The 14,177-nt window shown below is 38.8% G+C and overlaps 1 protein-coding gene across 5 annotated transcripts in view; it reads right to left on the bottom strand.

The window, feature by feature from the left end:
- The window catches only part of DOCK11 (dedicator of cytokinesis 11), a 180,606-nt gene that overhangs the window by 40,354 nt on the left and 126,075 nt on the right, over positions 1-14,177 (bottom strand). For all 5 annotated transcript variants that reach the window (XM_070604660.1, XM_070604663.1, XM_070604664.1 and 2 more), the window contains 6 exons: positions 12,982-13,124; positions 11,621-11,736; positions 8,771-8,908; positions 4,828-5,010; positions 2,510-2,623; positions 14-229 (listed from right to left, as the gene is read on the bottom strand). In XM_070604660.1, the coding sequence (XP_070460761.1) occupies positions 14-229; positions 2,510-2,623; positions 4,828-5,010; positions 8,771-8,908; positions 11,621-11,736; positions 12,982-13,124 (910 nt within the window). The remainder of the gene's footprint in view (positions 1-13; positions 230-2,509; positions 2,624-4,827; positions 5,011-8,770; positions 8,909-11,620; positions 11,737-12,981; positions 13,125-14,177) is intronic.

The following is a 14,177-nucleotide window of genomic DNA, read 5'->3' as shown; positions in this document are numbered from 1 at the left end:
CTTAAGCAGTCACCTCTGAAAAATCTCCATTTTTTATATGAATCTTGGCCATGCTATCAAGCCAGGTTTTCCTGAGCTCTGGAGTGCTTGCATAGGACTTGGCTAAGCTATACTGGAGATCAATTAGCATTTCAGGGTCTTTCTCATGCTCCTTCATTTGAGCAGTGGCCATAAGAACGGTACGGATTCTCTTGGTCAAGTCTTTGACTTCTGTGGGAAAAGCAGTTGCCTAATTTCAAAACAAACAAAAAAGACAGGTTTATCAATATTATTGATGTACTCTAAGCCTCGGCATCCAATCCTGCAAATAACATACGATTTTTACTCCTTGTTACAGTTCTTGCTATTTGGCATGTGGCATATCAAAAGAGCTTTAAATTAATTCTTTTAAAAATATCCAACTAGTTCAGGCTTCAAAAGCCGTACACTTGACAGCAATATATTCACAACCCATAAGAGCATGGACTCTGGAGCAAGACCACCCAGCTTTGAACCTCAGCTCCTCCACTGTGAATTCTACAGCCATAAGAGTAATCCGTATTCGCCATTATTGTGTAATCTTAGTTACAGCAGCAGCTAGAAATTGACAGCTTATCATGTATCAGGCAGTGGTCTACATGCCTTACATGTTTTGAGTTTTACAACAACCCTATGAATGAAGTACTACTATACTTCATTTTCCCAATGGGAAAATTGAGGTACACATCATTCAGGTAGCTTGGCCAAGTCTCGCAGTTGGTAAGTGGTAGAGACAGGATTCACACCCAGGCAGTCTGGCTCCAGAGCTGGTGATCTTAGCCACTATTCCCTACTGACAAGCATATCTATCCCATCCACTGACGACCACATCAGTAAGGTAGAAACCATACTGCAAAGATTTCCACCTACACAAACAAGAGGTTATGAATCACAGAACACTCTTAAAGAGTTTAAAGAAATGATGGGCATCTCTCAAGGTGCTGTTTTTGTCCTCCAAAACCACTAAGTTAGAGTTTCCTCTTTATCCTGGCCACTATTAAGAAAGTCCTATCACTTCCTCTTAACCCCAGTGGAGTAATCACAATTGTCTGTAGGATTCAGAGAAGATAAGTAAAGAACAGGTAGAGGGATTAGGGAGTTTTTCAACATGAATATAACCAAATCTGGAGGAAACAGTTGTAAAAAGTGTCTTCTTGATCCCTTTAAAAATAATAATTATATACACAAAATCCTTTCTTACACATTAATAGAGATTCCACTTACTGGAGGAAAGACATACATTGTTGTAACAGAGTTGCTTGGTAATGACTGCGCTGCCAGAATAAAACTAGGTTATTTCAGAAATGAGTCATAATAAAGATATCCTACCAAGGAGAGCCAAAACAGACTCCATTTACTTTGAAAAAGCTGCTAATCCAACTTTTATAAAACATGGAATTAAGGATGGTAACAACTGGTAAAATAAACTCAGAGTAGGAGTAAAACACCCTAAATGACATAAGTTGTTTCAATCCTCACGGGATTAGTTGGAGCATAGACCGATCCCCCTAGGGAACCAGTAGAACTGGCTGAAAAGCAAACTTTCCCAGCATGAGAACGGCTGGCATTATTCAGTGTTTTTTTCAGTCGAAGCAACGCTCCTATGGGAATATTTTTTGGTACGCAGATTCTACACATTCCAAACATCAAGTATGCTGTGACTGTGAGCTTTTTTCTTTTTCAGATTTTACACAATATTGTCAAATTATGCTAGAAGATGACCTTTCCCAAGAAGGGGATGATTCCTCCGGGAGGAAAAATCCTCTGCGGGCAAAGGATTCTGCTTCCCTTGGACCCACGTATCAGTGAAGATCAGAACCTGCTCTCCATGCAACAAAACAACAGATGAATTTTTACAATGTTATAGGTTTTAAGCAGAAAGGTAAGAAAGAGGAACGGTGGTCAGGGTCCTAGGCTTGGCCTCAGACAGCTGGTGCCTAAGAATGACAGTCTTGGGTTTGGGCTTGCCAGTAAGAATCTATGGCAAGCCACAATCAACTAACAGATGATTCTTGAAAATCAGAAAATCATCAAATAATGATCCCTTCTGAGGAATCATGAATCATCATCTGTTGGCAACGGATTCAGGCAGCTGTCAGCTACTCTAAGAAGTGAAATTTCAAACTCAATGCTTAATTAACCAATATTATACATGGTGACAACTGTTAAGAAAGGATCCATTTGTTTTCTGAGCAAGTTTAGAAATCAAGCCCAGAAAAAAATTCAAATCCTACTAGGCCTAATAACTATGGATACAGTATAGTCATTCATCCGTCCATTCAACTAATATTGAATATCTGCTACGTACCAGGCAGTGTTCTGGGTGATAGAGGTACAGTGGGTATAAAACAAAGCCTTGACTCACGAAGCTCACATTCTACACACTCAATACCATCAAAAGCTGTGAATCCAATGACTATTTAACTCTAGGAGTGCAAACTTCCCTGAGAGCGAAGGTGGTTCTAATTTATTACTTGAAGTGAGAACATACCTTCATAGGTCTGTCACTGTTTGCAAAATTATTGATAATGAACAAAGACTCCTGAAATCTTGATCCTCCACTTAATGCTACATCAGCTATCAGCTGGCTTACAGCAATTATTATCTGCAGGAAAAAGCAAACACTGATTTTCAAACGTCTTTTGAACAAATGCTGCTTATTTTCATCATTGTATAAGCCCATAAGCACTCATATGAAACACTTCTTGTAGAAAAGATTCTACACAGTTCCATCCTCATCTATTTTCTTCATACATGAGGGGTTTAAATTCTTCTACTAAAATAGCAACTTCAAATTTTATTGGGACTTTTCTTGGTTAGATGTGAAAAAATTTTCAAAACTCACAGCACAGCTAGATCTAAAACTTTTTTCATAATAGTGAACTGATACAGTGGTGGTCAGGTCTCCACTTTGAATATGCTTGCTAGGTAGTAGCCATGGCAAAGCTGGGAATAAACGACGTTTTTCTTTAATGGCTTCTCATTCCTTTTCACTAGTCTATTTCAGTGTGCTGAATCCACAGCTCCAGTGCCTTAGCTCCCTTCTTTATTTCTGACCAGGGCCTACCTAGTTTAGACAGCAGCATAGGTAACAGCCTTTGACGGTGCTTTTTCACCTCTCAGGATTCCTCGGATGAATGCCTAAGTGATCCATGATAGAGCGTTAATGGCCAGATGCTTTATCCCCGATGGTGGGATGCAGGATACTGTAGGAGCTAGGAGTGCAGCCCCTAGAGTCAAACTGCCTTAGAGTCAAATCTTGACTTTATCAGTTATTCACTGTGTAGCTGTGGGAAAGTTATTTAACCCTTCTGTGCCTCGCTTTCCTCATTTGTAATATGAGGATGATAACAATATCTACTTTATAGAACTGTTATGAGGACTAAAGAGATCATAATCATAATAGTACTAGTTAATTCTTTAGTGAGCACTTACTATGTGCCAGGCATGGTTCTAAGTCTTCATGTTTATTAGCTCATTTATAGTTGAATAAAGGCCTTGAGAGAACTGATGCTTTGACCCAGAAGAATGGACTCTAATGGGGAATTTCAGGCATACTGGCACACTAATTGCAGAAACGTTTTGGGGGAAAGTGGTATTTGAGTGACATCTCACATAACAGTGAACAGTAAAAGCCCTAATATGTAATGCTGGCCCTAGTATCCAAAAGTAACTATATAACAGATTTTTACAGGAAGCATATACTGCTACAGATTTTTACATTAATGATGACATTCCTAAAAAGCTGCTTATGGCAGTTTCCCCATTTATAACTCAGTCTCCAATGGGACAGACCATGGCAGTAAAGATATAAATATGACCAAGGATTTCCCATATTACCAAGAGGCCTACTGAGCCAAGAAGTCCCAATTGTGGTTAAGTTCAGAGCTGTTTCAACAAATAAGCAAAAAAATATGGAGATATTGAATAACAACTACCATGTACTAAATGTCTGTTATGTGTTAGGCATCATGCCTGGCACTACACACTATTTCTAACCCTCATGATAACCCTGCAAGGTGAAATATACTTGGCCTCACTTTACAGATGAGGCAAACAGTTACGATAGATTGAGTAATTTGCCCAGGGTCACACTGTAAGTAGCTGAGCTACGATTTAAGTCCAGGTAGGTCTGATTCCAAAGCTCATGCTTTCCACTAAACCTTAAGACTTCTCTCATTTTTTTTACTAACTGGGCACATGGGAAAATAAAAAACACAGACCGTATTATCTGCTATGGAATATCTAACAAGTGTTTGTTTGTTATAGTCATCTTATTAATTCTCACAACAACCGTATGAGGTAGGTATGAATATTTACACTATTTTGCAGAAATTGAGGCACTGAGAGACTAAGGAAGGAACCTGCTCAAGGTCACACAGTGTGTGGTAGTCCTGGAAGCTGGACTAGTCTAGGCTCTCAACATCTACGCTCTAGAGCAGTGGTGTCCAATAGAAATACGATGTGAGCCACGTGTGTCATTTTAAATTGCCTAGTAGGCACATTAAGAAGTATAAAATCCACCTATGTGGTAAATTTTACTATACTTTGCTTAACCCAATATATCCAAAATATCATTTCAACATATAGTCAACATAAAACAATTAAGATATTTTACTTTTTATGGTACTTAGTCTTCAAAAGCCAATGCGTATTCTATATTTATAGTACATCTCAATTTGGACTATTCACGTCTCAAGTGCTAAACGGCCCATGTGGCTAATAGCTATTGTATTGGACTGGGTGCTTCTAGATCTTGCTCTAGAGGCTAAAGATTGAATAGAAGAAAGAGCTTTGATTTTCACTGACCTGCAGATGTGTCCTCAAAAAGGTTTTCCTTTTGGTGTACTCAAAGTTGTTTCTCATCAGAAGATACAAAAGTGCAGATGCTTCATTCCTGGTTGAGCTAATCTTCGAGGTGCAGCACTTTAAAACCTCATAGCAAAATGCAGCACACATGTTTACCCTTCCTTTGAAAAAGGCTGAGGGAAACTAAAGAACAGAAAAACATAAATAAGTATATCCGAGAACCCAACCATAAAAATCAATCAACTACCAAGTGCCTAGTCTACTCTCACCTAAAACTACAGTGGGTGCTTTGAGGACACAAAATCAACATCAGGCGAGGGCTCTGCTCTAGAGAGCCCAACTAGTTAGAGACATCAAGACTAGCATGTGTCAACGACGGAACAATTCAAGTCAGCATACACGTCACTGCAAAAATGTGAGGTACTCACTATAAATGCTACAGATCTGCAAAGAGCTCATGACAGTCTGGAAAACATAATAAGTAGGTTCCCCAAAAATATGTATTAAATTCTTGAATGACTGAAATGATGAATGGTCCATGGGTCTTAATTTGGGCTTTAAAAATGGAAAGGACAATCAACGTTACTTACTCTTTTGCTTTATATTTAAACAGTTTCTTATATTATGAAGTTCCAAATGCTGAGAAAATTATAGTGGGAATCTATTCGGCAAGTAAAGTTGATCTTTTAATGAAATGGGGTATAGACGAAGTGTACACACCAAACATACACGTGCATCCTCTACTCATAAACAGTGTTGATGAGGATAGATTTTGCATAGAAAGAGTACAAAAGTGACTAATCTTCAAAACAGCCGAGTGGCTGTTACATTGAGAATGCATTCAGTCTCCCTTGTGGAAGATAAACTATACATATAACACAGGCTTGTTACAATCTCCCGTGCCTACATGTCTAGGCAAGCAAGTAGTAAGCTGCTTCAGAGTACACAATGGATGTTTATTTTCAGAGAGTATGAAGCTCAAGGGCCACCTTTCAAAATTATTTCTTGGGAATCTTGAATTTAAACCCATGTTATAGGAATCTATCTTCTTTTTATTACCTTAACACCAAGTGCAAAGCTATGCAGATAAGGAACGTTTAATAAATGTTTTCTGATTGGTAACTGGGAAACCTCACCAATAGTTTCACCAGATTAAACCAAATCCTGCTGGGCAAGATACTCTAGAATGAAAATAAAGGGGTAAGGGAGGACACAGCTACAGTGCAGTTAATCCACTATAATAGGTCTCTACCTACATCACTTGTCTGAGTGGGCAATGGCCAAAGTCATCAGTGACCTCCTCATTGCAACTCCAAAGGACTCCCTTTCCCTCTTATCTTATTAGACCACTCTGGATCCCATAATAATGCGGAAATTCCTTTTTCTTTTGGCTTCCATGATATCCTTTCTTGCCTTTCTTCCTACTTGTGGCTGTTCCCTCTCATATCCTCTACCGATTCCTCTTCCAACCCCTTCTATGTTGTTTTTCTCCAACGCACCACTCTTGACCTTTTTTGTTTCTTCCTCTACATACTCTCCAGGGGAAATTAAACCACTCCCATGGCTTCAATCATCACTCATATGCTGACGATCTCCTTAGTTCATTATGCTCCAGCTAAACTGGGCCTTTCAGTTTCTTTCCCAACTCTGGGCCTTTGCATATGCATGTCCTTCTCCCGAGTGTTCTTCCTTGTGCTTGTCAACTGGCTGGCCCCTTATCATATTTCAGGTTTCATTTTAAAAGTGACCAGCCTATCTAAAGTAAGATATTACCCACAAATCCTTATTCTCTATGTCAGCAACTTGGTGCCTTCCTAGAACCTATCATAATTACTGTTTTATTTACTTGTTTATTTTTTTGTCTCTCTCTACCCCTACTAGCCTAAAAGCTTAATGAGAGCAGACTATGCTTCTTTTGTTTCTCCATCACTATATCCCTAGTACCTAGTACAGAGCTTGACAGAGAGGTGTTTAATAAATATAGTATGGATGAATGAATGGACGGATGATGTCTTCAAGTCTAGCTATCTAACCTAGATCTCTCTCCAGAGCAAAGATCTATATATCCTACTGCCAATCTTAACAGCTCTAACTGGATATTCTATAGGCACCTTAAATTCAACAGGTCCATAAAACAGAACTCATTAACTTTTGCTCCAAGTGTAGTCTTTTCCCTATATTTCACATCAGCCACCATACCCCACCATCCAGTGAACTGATGACCAAATCCTATAAATTCTATCTCCTTACCATGTCTTATATCTGCCTTTGACACTCATCTCTCTACCCTCTTGCAGCAAGTCTTCTTACTGCCTTTAGTATTGCCACTAATCTGTCTTCCACATTACTTTTCAAAGAGATTTTTCTCTGCCCGCACCAACTCACTTTTAATACAAATCTAACTGTGCTACTTCCACGCTCCCTGACGCCCAAAAGATGAAGTCTAACTCCCAAGATGAGTACACAATCATCTGGTCCCCATTTACCTCTTCAGTCCCATCTCTTTCTGAGGCCATACTAAATCCTAGCTCCACAGCTGCAAAGAAACTTTTGCTAAATGGGAGCATTTCCCCTCCTTTTCATGCCCACCCTCAGTTCTCTGCATAGACTTCTTTTATCCTAATGGCATTTGTGGATGTGCGTACATGTGTATGCGTGTGTGTCTGTCCGTTTGTCTTTGTGTGTGTTTCCCTCTACTGAACAATAAGCCCTCAGACTGTATCCCTGACACCAGGTGTCTAACACCAGTAAGTACATATCCAGTAACCGTTTGCTAAATGAATTATTTCTGAATCGCTTTCCCTTAGTTTCTTGTAACATGCTTGTATTGAACTCAGCTTTCCATATATTTCTTTATTTATAAATTGTATTAAAGAATGGCAATTTAGGGGTCAGCCCCGTGGCCGAGTGGTCAAGTTCACGCACTCCGCTTCGGCGGCCCAGGGTTTCACCAGTTCGAATCCTGGGCATGGACATGGCACCACTCACGAGGCCATGCTGAGGAGGCATCCCACATGCCACAACTAGAAGGACCCACAACTAAAAATACACAACTATGTACCGGGGGACTTTGGGGAGAAAAAGGAAAAATAAAATCTTAAAAAAAAAAAAAAAAAAGAATGGCAATTTAAAAACAACCTTCAAATCTACCTAATTTCTGTATCAATTAAATGCAACAAGCTGCCATTCAAAGAATGATGATGAAAAAGTTTTCCACGCTTAGCAATCCAATTACACAAATCAATTAATTGGATTTGTCTTGTTGGAGTTATACACACCAGAGTCGAGGTCTAGAATGCGCCTTTCCAAAATTTTAACTCCATCTTGGTTTATACTGCTTTTTATTACATTTAAAAGCTATCAAAAACAAACCAGAAATAAATCTTTGCTATCTGTTTCAGTCATATTTATTCCTAAAAGCCTAGTCTGAGGTTTTTGCTTATTAGAGGTTAAGTGATCTGAAAATTGAGAGCCCATAGATAAGGTAAGCATTATAAGGATTCATTCATCTGAACACACATTGAATACCTACCATTTGCAAGATATCATGTAAGACCCTGGGGTTATAAAACTTGCTCTCTGCTTTCAAAGTGCCTATACAGGAGTACACTAATAGTTTACATATCTTCAGCATGATAATACTTTAAAAAAAGCAAAAGAGAAGAAAAACTAGCAACGCTGGTAATTTGAAAATGATACCCTTCAAAGGCGCCTACTAAAAAGGGAAGAAACGACAAGATGAAATAAAAAGCACTTTCCGAATTGAGGGGATTCTTGGTCAGGCCCTCTTTACGTATTCTGCTCTCCTGTATTTATATTTACAAAGGTAGTACTTAATGGCTTCATTATCTGAGGTTTGAGATCATCACAACGCTCCTCGTTCCCATCTTTCCATCTTGCCATGAAGCGAGCCCACAACCAGCTAGAAAGCTGTTTTCCTTACCTTACTGATAAAAGCCCGCAGTGAAGCAAATACATGCTTCAGCGATACTTCAGATTGTCCATTTTTAAGAAAAGCAAGATGAATATCAAATACTTTCTTCATTAATGGGTTGTGGCCATCGTTATTTAAAAGTTGGTTCTACAGAACACGAAAAAAATACATTTTGCAGAAATAGTTTATGCTGCTGCCCGCCCCCCACCCCCCAAATGTGAGAACTGACTTTACCAATCCCTCCTTATCAAACCACTGCTGGAAAAAAGTTTCAGAAAAATAAAAAGTTGAATATAATTTTAAAACATTTGTGCCATCTTTCAACTTGGAAATCTCAAAATACTACATAAACTATACGTACACTTAATTCCATCATTTTAAACAGATGAAAAGAATTATTTTTCCAATGTAACACAGCAAATACAGAACTAGTATGGGCAGAGTATTTTCTATTAACCTAACCATAACACTTCTCAATTGAGAAATCAGTAAATTAAAAATGGATACAAGGCTTTGTATTTCTCTGAGGAAGATTAAATAATGTAAGAATTAAGGAAAATATCAATTCTATCCTAAAAGTCTATTATCTAATTTACTCTTAAAAGTATGTTTAGTGTAAGATATATTTAGCCACTGGTGACAAATTAAACCCTCTGTGAGTAGAAATAATAACAGATATCACAACCGAACAGGCCATGTAAATTGTTTAAGTGCTCTTTGCAAAGAGAGACACAAAAGAAACAACAAATTTGAGAGATCTATTGGTTTGTGAACATTTTTTTAAAAAAAGGAATTGGTTACTTTCTCTAGCCCTAGTTTCCTATTCCTCAAGAAACTAATGAACAGGTTATAACTTGGCCCAAAACAACAACAACAACCCAAAATAATACACAAAGTTGTGACAGATCTAATGGTAACATCAATAGCAAGAATTCCTGAATGGTGTTAGATTTTTCTGTCTCTTTCCTTACTCTATTTCCAACTATGGTGTAGTGGTTAGAAGTACGGACTCGTGATAACTGGCCTAGATCTAAATCTTGGTTCTGCCACTGACCAGCTATGTGACATAACTTCCCTGTGAACTTGTTTCCTCATTTTAAAACGAGAATAACAGCATCTATATCATAAAGCTGGTGAGGATTAAAAGTGAGTTCATATTTGTATTTTTAAGTTTACTGAGGTACAACTTACATAGCATAAAATTTATCTATTTTAAGTATATGGGATTCAATTATTTTTAGTGTATTTACAGAGTTGTACAACCATCACAATCCAATTTGAGAGCACTCCCCTCACCTCAAAAAAATCCCTGGTGCCTATGTGCAGTCACTCTTCTTTTCCACCCTTGGCCCCACAATAACAAAGTGAGTTACTATTTGTAAAGCAATTAGAATAGTGCCTGACATCTACGAAGTTATATGTTTATTAAATAACTAAGAAGTATCTGAATAGGAGGAAGGAATATAATGCAAGCCTTGAGACCAAATTTCCTTCTGATTTATTAGCACAATGAAAAATGAATTTGGGGGTTGGGGCCCATGGCCTAGTGGTTAAGTTCAGTGCGCTCCACTTTAGCAGCCTGGGTTTGGTTCCTGGGGACAGACCTACACCGCTGGTCAGTGGCCATGCTGTGCTGGTGGCCCACCTACAAAAAAATAGAGGAAGATTGGCACAGATGTTAGCTCAGGGCGAATCTTCCTCAGCAAAAAAAAGAAAAAAAAGAAAAAAAAAAGAATTTGGGTTGCGTTTTTATTTTATTTATTTATTTTTTTTTTTGAGGAAGATTAGCCCTGAGCTAACTACTGCCCGTCCTCCTCTTTTTTACTGAGGAAGCCTGGCCCTGAGCTAACATCCGTGCCCATCTTCCTCTACTTTATATGTGGGACACCTACCACAGCATGGCATGCCAAGCGGTGCCATGTCCGCACCTGGGATCCGAACCGGCGAACCCCGAGCCGCTGAGAAGTGGAACGTGCACACTTAACCGCTGAACCACCGGGCCAGCCCCAGGGTTGCATTTTAATCAGAACCTAGTACTTCATAAAGGGATTCTGCAGCCTATTTCTTATTAATATCTAATTCAGTTTTCCCTTATAAGTCTCTTCGAAAAGCACAGGCCAGGTTTCCATAGAAAATCTGGAAGGCTGAAGCAATTAACTGAATTACTTAGGGAAGGGAGAAGAAAAAAAAAAATACCTGTATAACTCGAGTGAAAGTAAGCAAGATTTTTCACTTTTGAGTTCTCCCACTAACATTACCTTACGTTATAGTTATATATTTTTTACTTTTCAAAGCACTCTCACATCTATTATCTTATTTTACTCCTTCAACAATTGTGCAAGCTAATTGCTTCTACCTTCTTTTTTTTTTAATCATAGCAATGACGGTTTGTACTGAGAGGCAAACATCTGAGTAAAACCACTAAGTGATTGACAAGGGAAGCCAGCCAGCCCGCCTGGACATCATCTAGCCTGACAAGATGCTTCATCACACCCCATCACAGGCACTCCATCACGGTATCTGGACAAACTGATACAATAACAATTTGGGCTAAAAATGACCGAATATTTTACTGAAAGTATGAAAGAGAATTATTTTTAAACATGAAAATAAAACAAATTTAAGAGGTAGAAGGGAGCTTAAGGGCAAATTAGTCCCATCCCTTCACTTCGTGGACGCGGCAAGTGAGTCTCAGTGAATTCCCAAGGTCACACGGTAGCCAAACTAGGGCTGCCATCCAAATTTCCTGGCTGCTCATTTGGGGCTTTCTCACTACACTGTGCTTCCTCTGACTAGTTAATTTTTGGAGAACGTTTTCTTTGCAGTGATGCCAACTGAATTCTAATTCTTCATTTTTACCTTGAAGCACTGGGTGAAAAACGAGATGGTATCTAGTACTGTGAGGGCAACTTCCGTAGCAGTGTTGCCTTCAAGAAGTGCCTGATGGAAAATGTCTGCCTCAGTTGTCGTAGAACCTAGGATGAAAAAAGTAAATGAAAACCGCCTAACACAGAGATGCACGTAACAGTTCTGATTGATACTTTCCCCTCCAAAGACTCAGAGACAAGCAAGAAGAAAGAAGCCTCTCAATACCTGCAAACAAGTTTCACTGTACTTAGTCCTTAATCAAATAGGGCTTTGGTTAATCAATTCTACCGATAATATTTACTTCAGCTCTGTATCAACAGCTCTGCAACACATAACTAGGTGCCTACTTCTTTGGAGCCAAGACTGCAGTTATGAACTATGGTGATGTAACTAGGAAATAACATGGGAGATATTTTAGGTCACGCCACTAATTATGTGTGCAAAATGAGAAACTCACAGAAATTCAGCTACATTACATACAGTGGCACCCTATGGCCAGATGTTTTCAATTATGACAATGATATGAGACTTGCTTCTAAATAAAGCATCTGGGGCAACTGAAGGAAGTAGGTTCATCGTATTTTTACAAGTGACCAGAGCAAAGTGGAAGGCTATAAGACTTTCATTTTTTTCAAAGGTCTGGAGTCCATAAGCTCAGGGTCCACCTGCTCAAGACATTTGTTTTTATTATTAGTCCTTATCACAAAGCCAGTTTTACTGGCTCCTCCCCTTCTGCAACCTCCAGAGGACTGTATGGAAATGAAAATTTTCTCACTCTGACTTTTCATTAATATTTACTTTTCAGAGGATAGCTTCCTTCCCCAGCTGGGCAAGACTTCCCTCCTTGTCCTACTCGCCTTGTCAATACTTTAACCTGTGTGAACTACACCTTTGTCAAAAGAATATTTACAGTTCTTTGATTTCTGCTGTCGGCTCAGCATGTCTAATCCCTTAAAATTACTGAATGATCAGTAATAGCTCTAAAGAAATACTATACATACTATTATATTAAGATGCCATTATTTGTGCTAACATTTACAGTAGGAATGAAGGCTATCCAATGTAAAATAACATGATGAGAACAATAAGTGAGTGGTTAGAATTAATTTCTTTAATACTGAACTAAGAAAAAAACCACCAATACCTAAAATTGCTAAAAGAAAATCCATGCCTATTTTATTATATACTCACGTATGATGACATGATTATATATAAACCCACAGAGATATGCACATATCCATGTATGTGAAATCACTTCCAATCACACTGATGATTTAAGCCAAAACTTCTTTAAGGTTAAATAGTATTACACGTCTGTTTCAAATGGGTACCCTACACACATCTTCACTTACTGTGATTAAGTGTAAACGAACTTTCCAGGCTACTAAGGTGCTGAAGCCGGGCCTGCATCACTCCTGATCTATTTCGGAGAGCTGGCATGGTTTGCGATTTTCGGTCTACTCCAAAGTGTTTTGACAGCCAGGCATCATGCACCCTAAAATAAATTTTAAAGTTAGGAACTGGAATACTCTAATAATATATGTCAATGTTAGATTTTTTTAAACTAATAAATGATTAAGTTTCCACATCAACACTATACTATGCTCAATATTCTACTAATTATTACTTGGCTTAAATGAGGCGCTACCAGAAATTGTATAAAGTTTTCATGTAGATTTAAAATAGCTTATACTATAAGAATACAATTAAGGAATTTAGGAAGAGTTTCTTACTTTCCTTTTTCTCCTCAAAAACCTCAGAGTAAAGAAGCCAATACTCCAATAAGATTCCATCTTTTTTCTGGGGAGGTGAGGAAGAGCAGGAGTCAGAGAAAACAGTGAGAGGGGTGCTCACAGTCGAAATGAGGTGGAGAGAATTCCTGGAGTTAGATGTTCAGGAATGAGTGCCAATCTAACCTGTTTCTGGACTTGCGTTAAACTTGGATCAGAAATTTTTACTCTGTAAACATGTCTATCTGGTGATATAATGGTTAAGATCCTGAGCTTTCACTGCCACGGGTTCGTTTCCCAGTCAGGGAACCACACCACCATCTGTCAGTTGTCATACTGTGGCAGCTGCATGTTGCTGGGATGCTGAAAGCTATGCCACTGGTATTTCAAATTCCAGCAGGGTCACCCATGGCAGACAGGTTTCAGTGGAGCTTCCAAACTAAGACTAGGAAGAACGACCTGGCCACCCACTTCTGAAAAACTGGCCATGAAAACCCTATGAATAGTAGCGGAGCGTTGTCTGATAGAGCGCCAGAAGGTGAGAGGATGGTGTCTAAAGACCATGGAGGGTTCCTCTCTGCTGTACACAGGGTTGCTAGGGGTTGGAATCGACTCCAGGACATTAACAAGAACAAAAAAATCCTATTGCTAGGATCTGCAAGTTTTCTTTTCATTTTAAGGTTCCATTTGAAATAATTACAATCGAGTCATACAGGAACTAAGGAAGAAAAAGAGTTTGTCTATCCTCTATAGTAAACACAGTAGGAGAGTTAGAAGAACCTTAGAGGTTAAGGCTCATGGCGGTAGTTACCACGCAA

The sequence above is a fragment of the Equus przewalskii genome, chromosome X (assembly GCF_037783145.1).
Source record: "Equus przewalskii isolate Varuska chromosome X, EquPr2, whole genome shotgun sequence".
Taxonomy (NCBI): Eukaryota; Metazoa; Chordata; class Mammalia; order Perissodactyla; family Equidae; genus Equus; species Equus przewalskii.
Note: the sequence above shows the minus strand (reverse complement) of the source record. Positions and strands in the feature narration are given on the sequence as shown.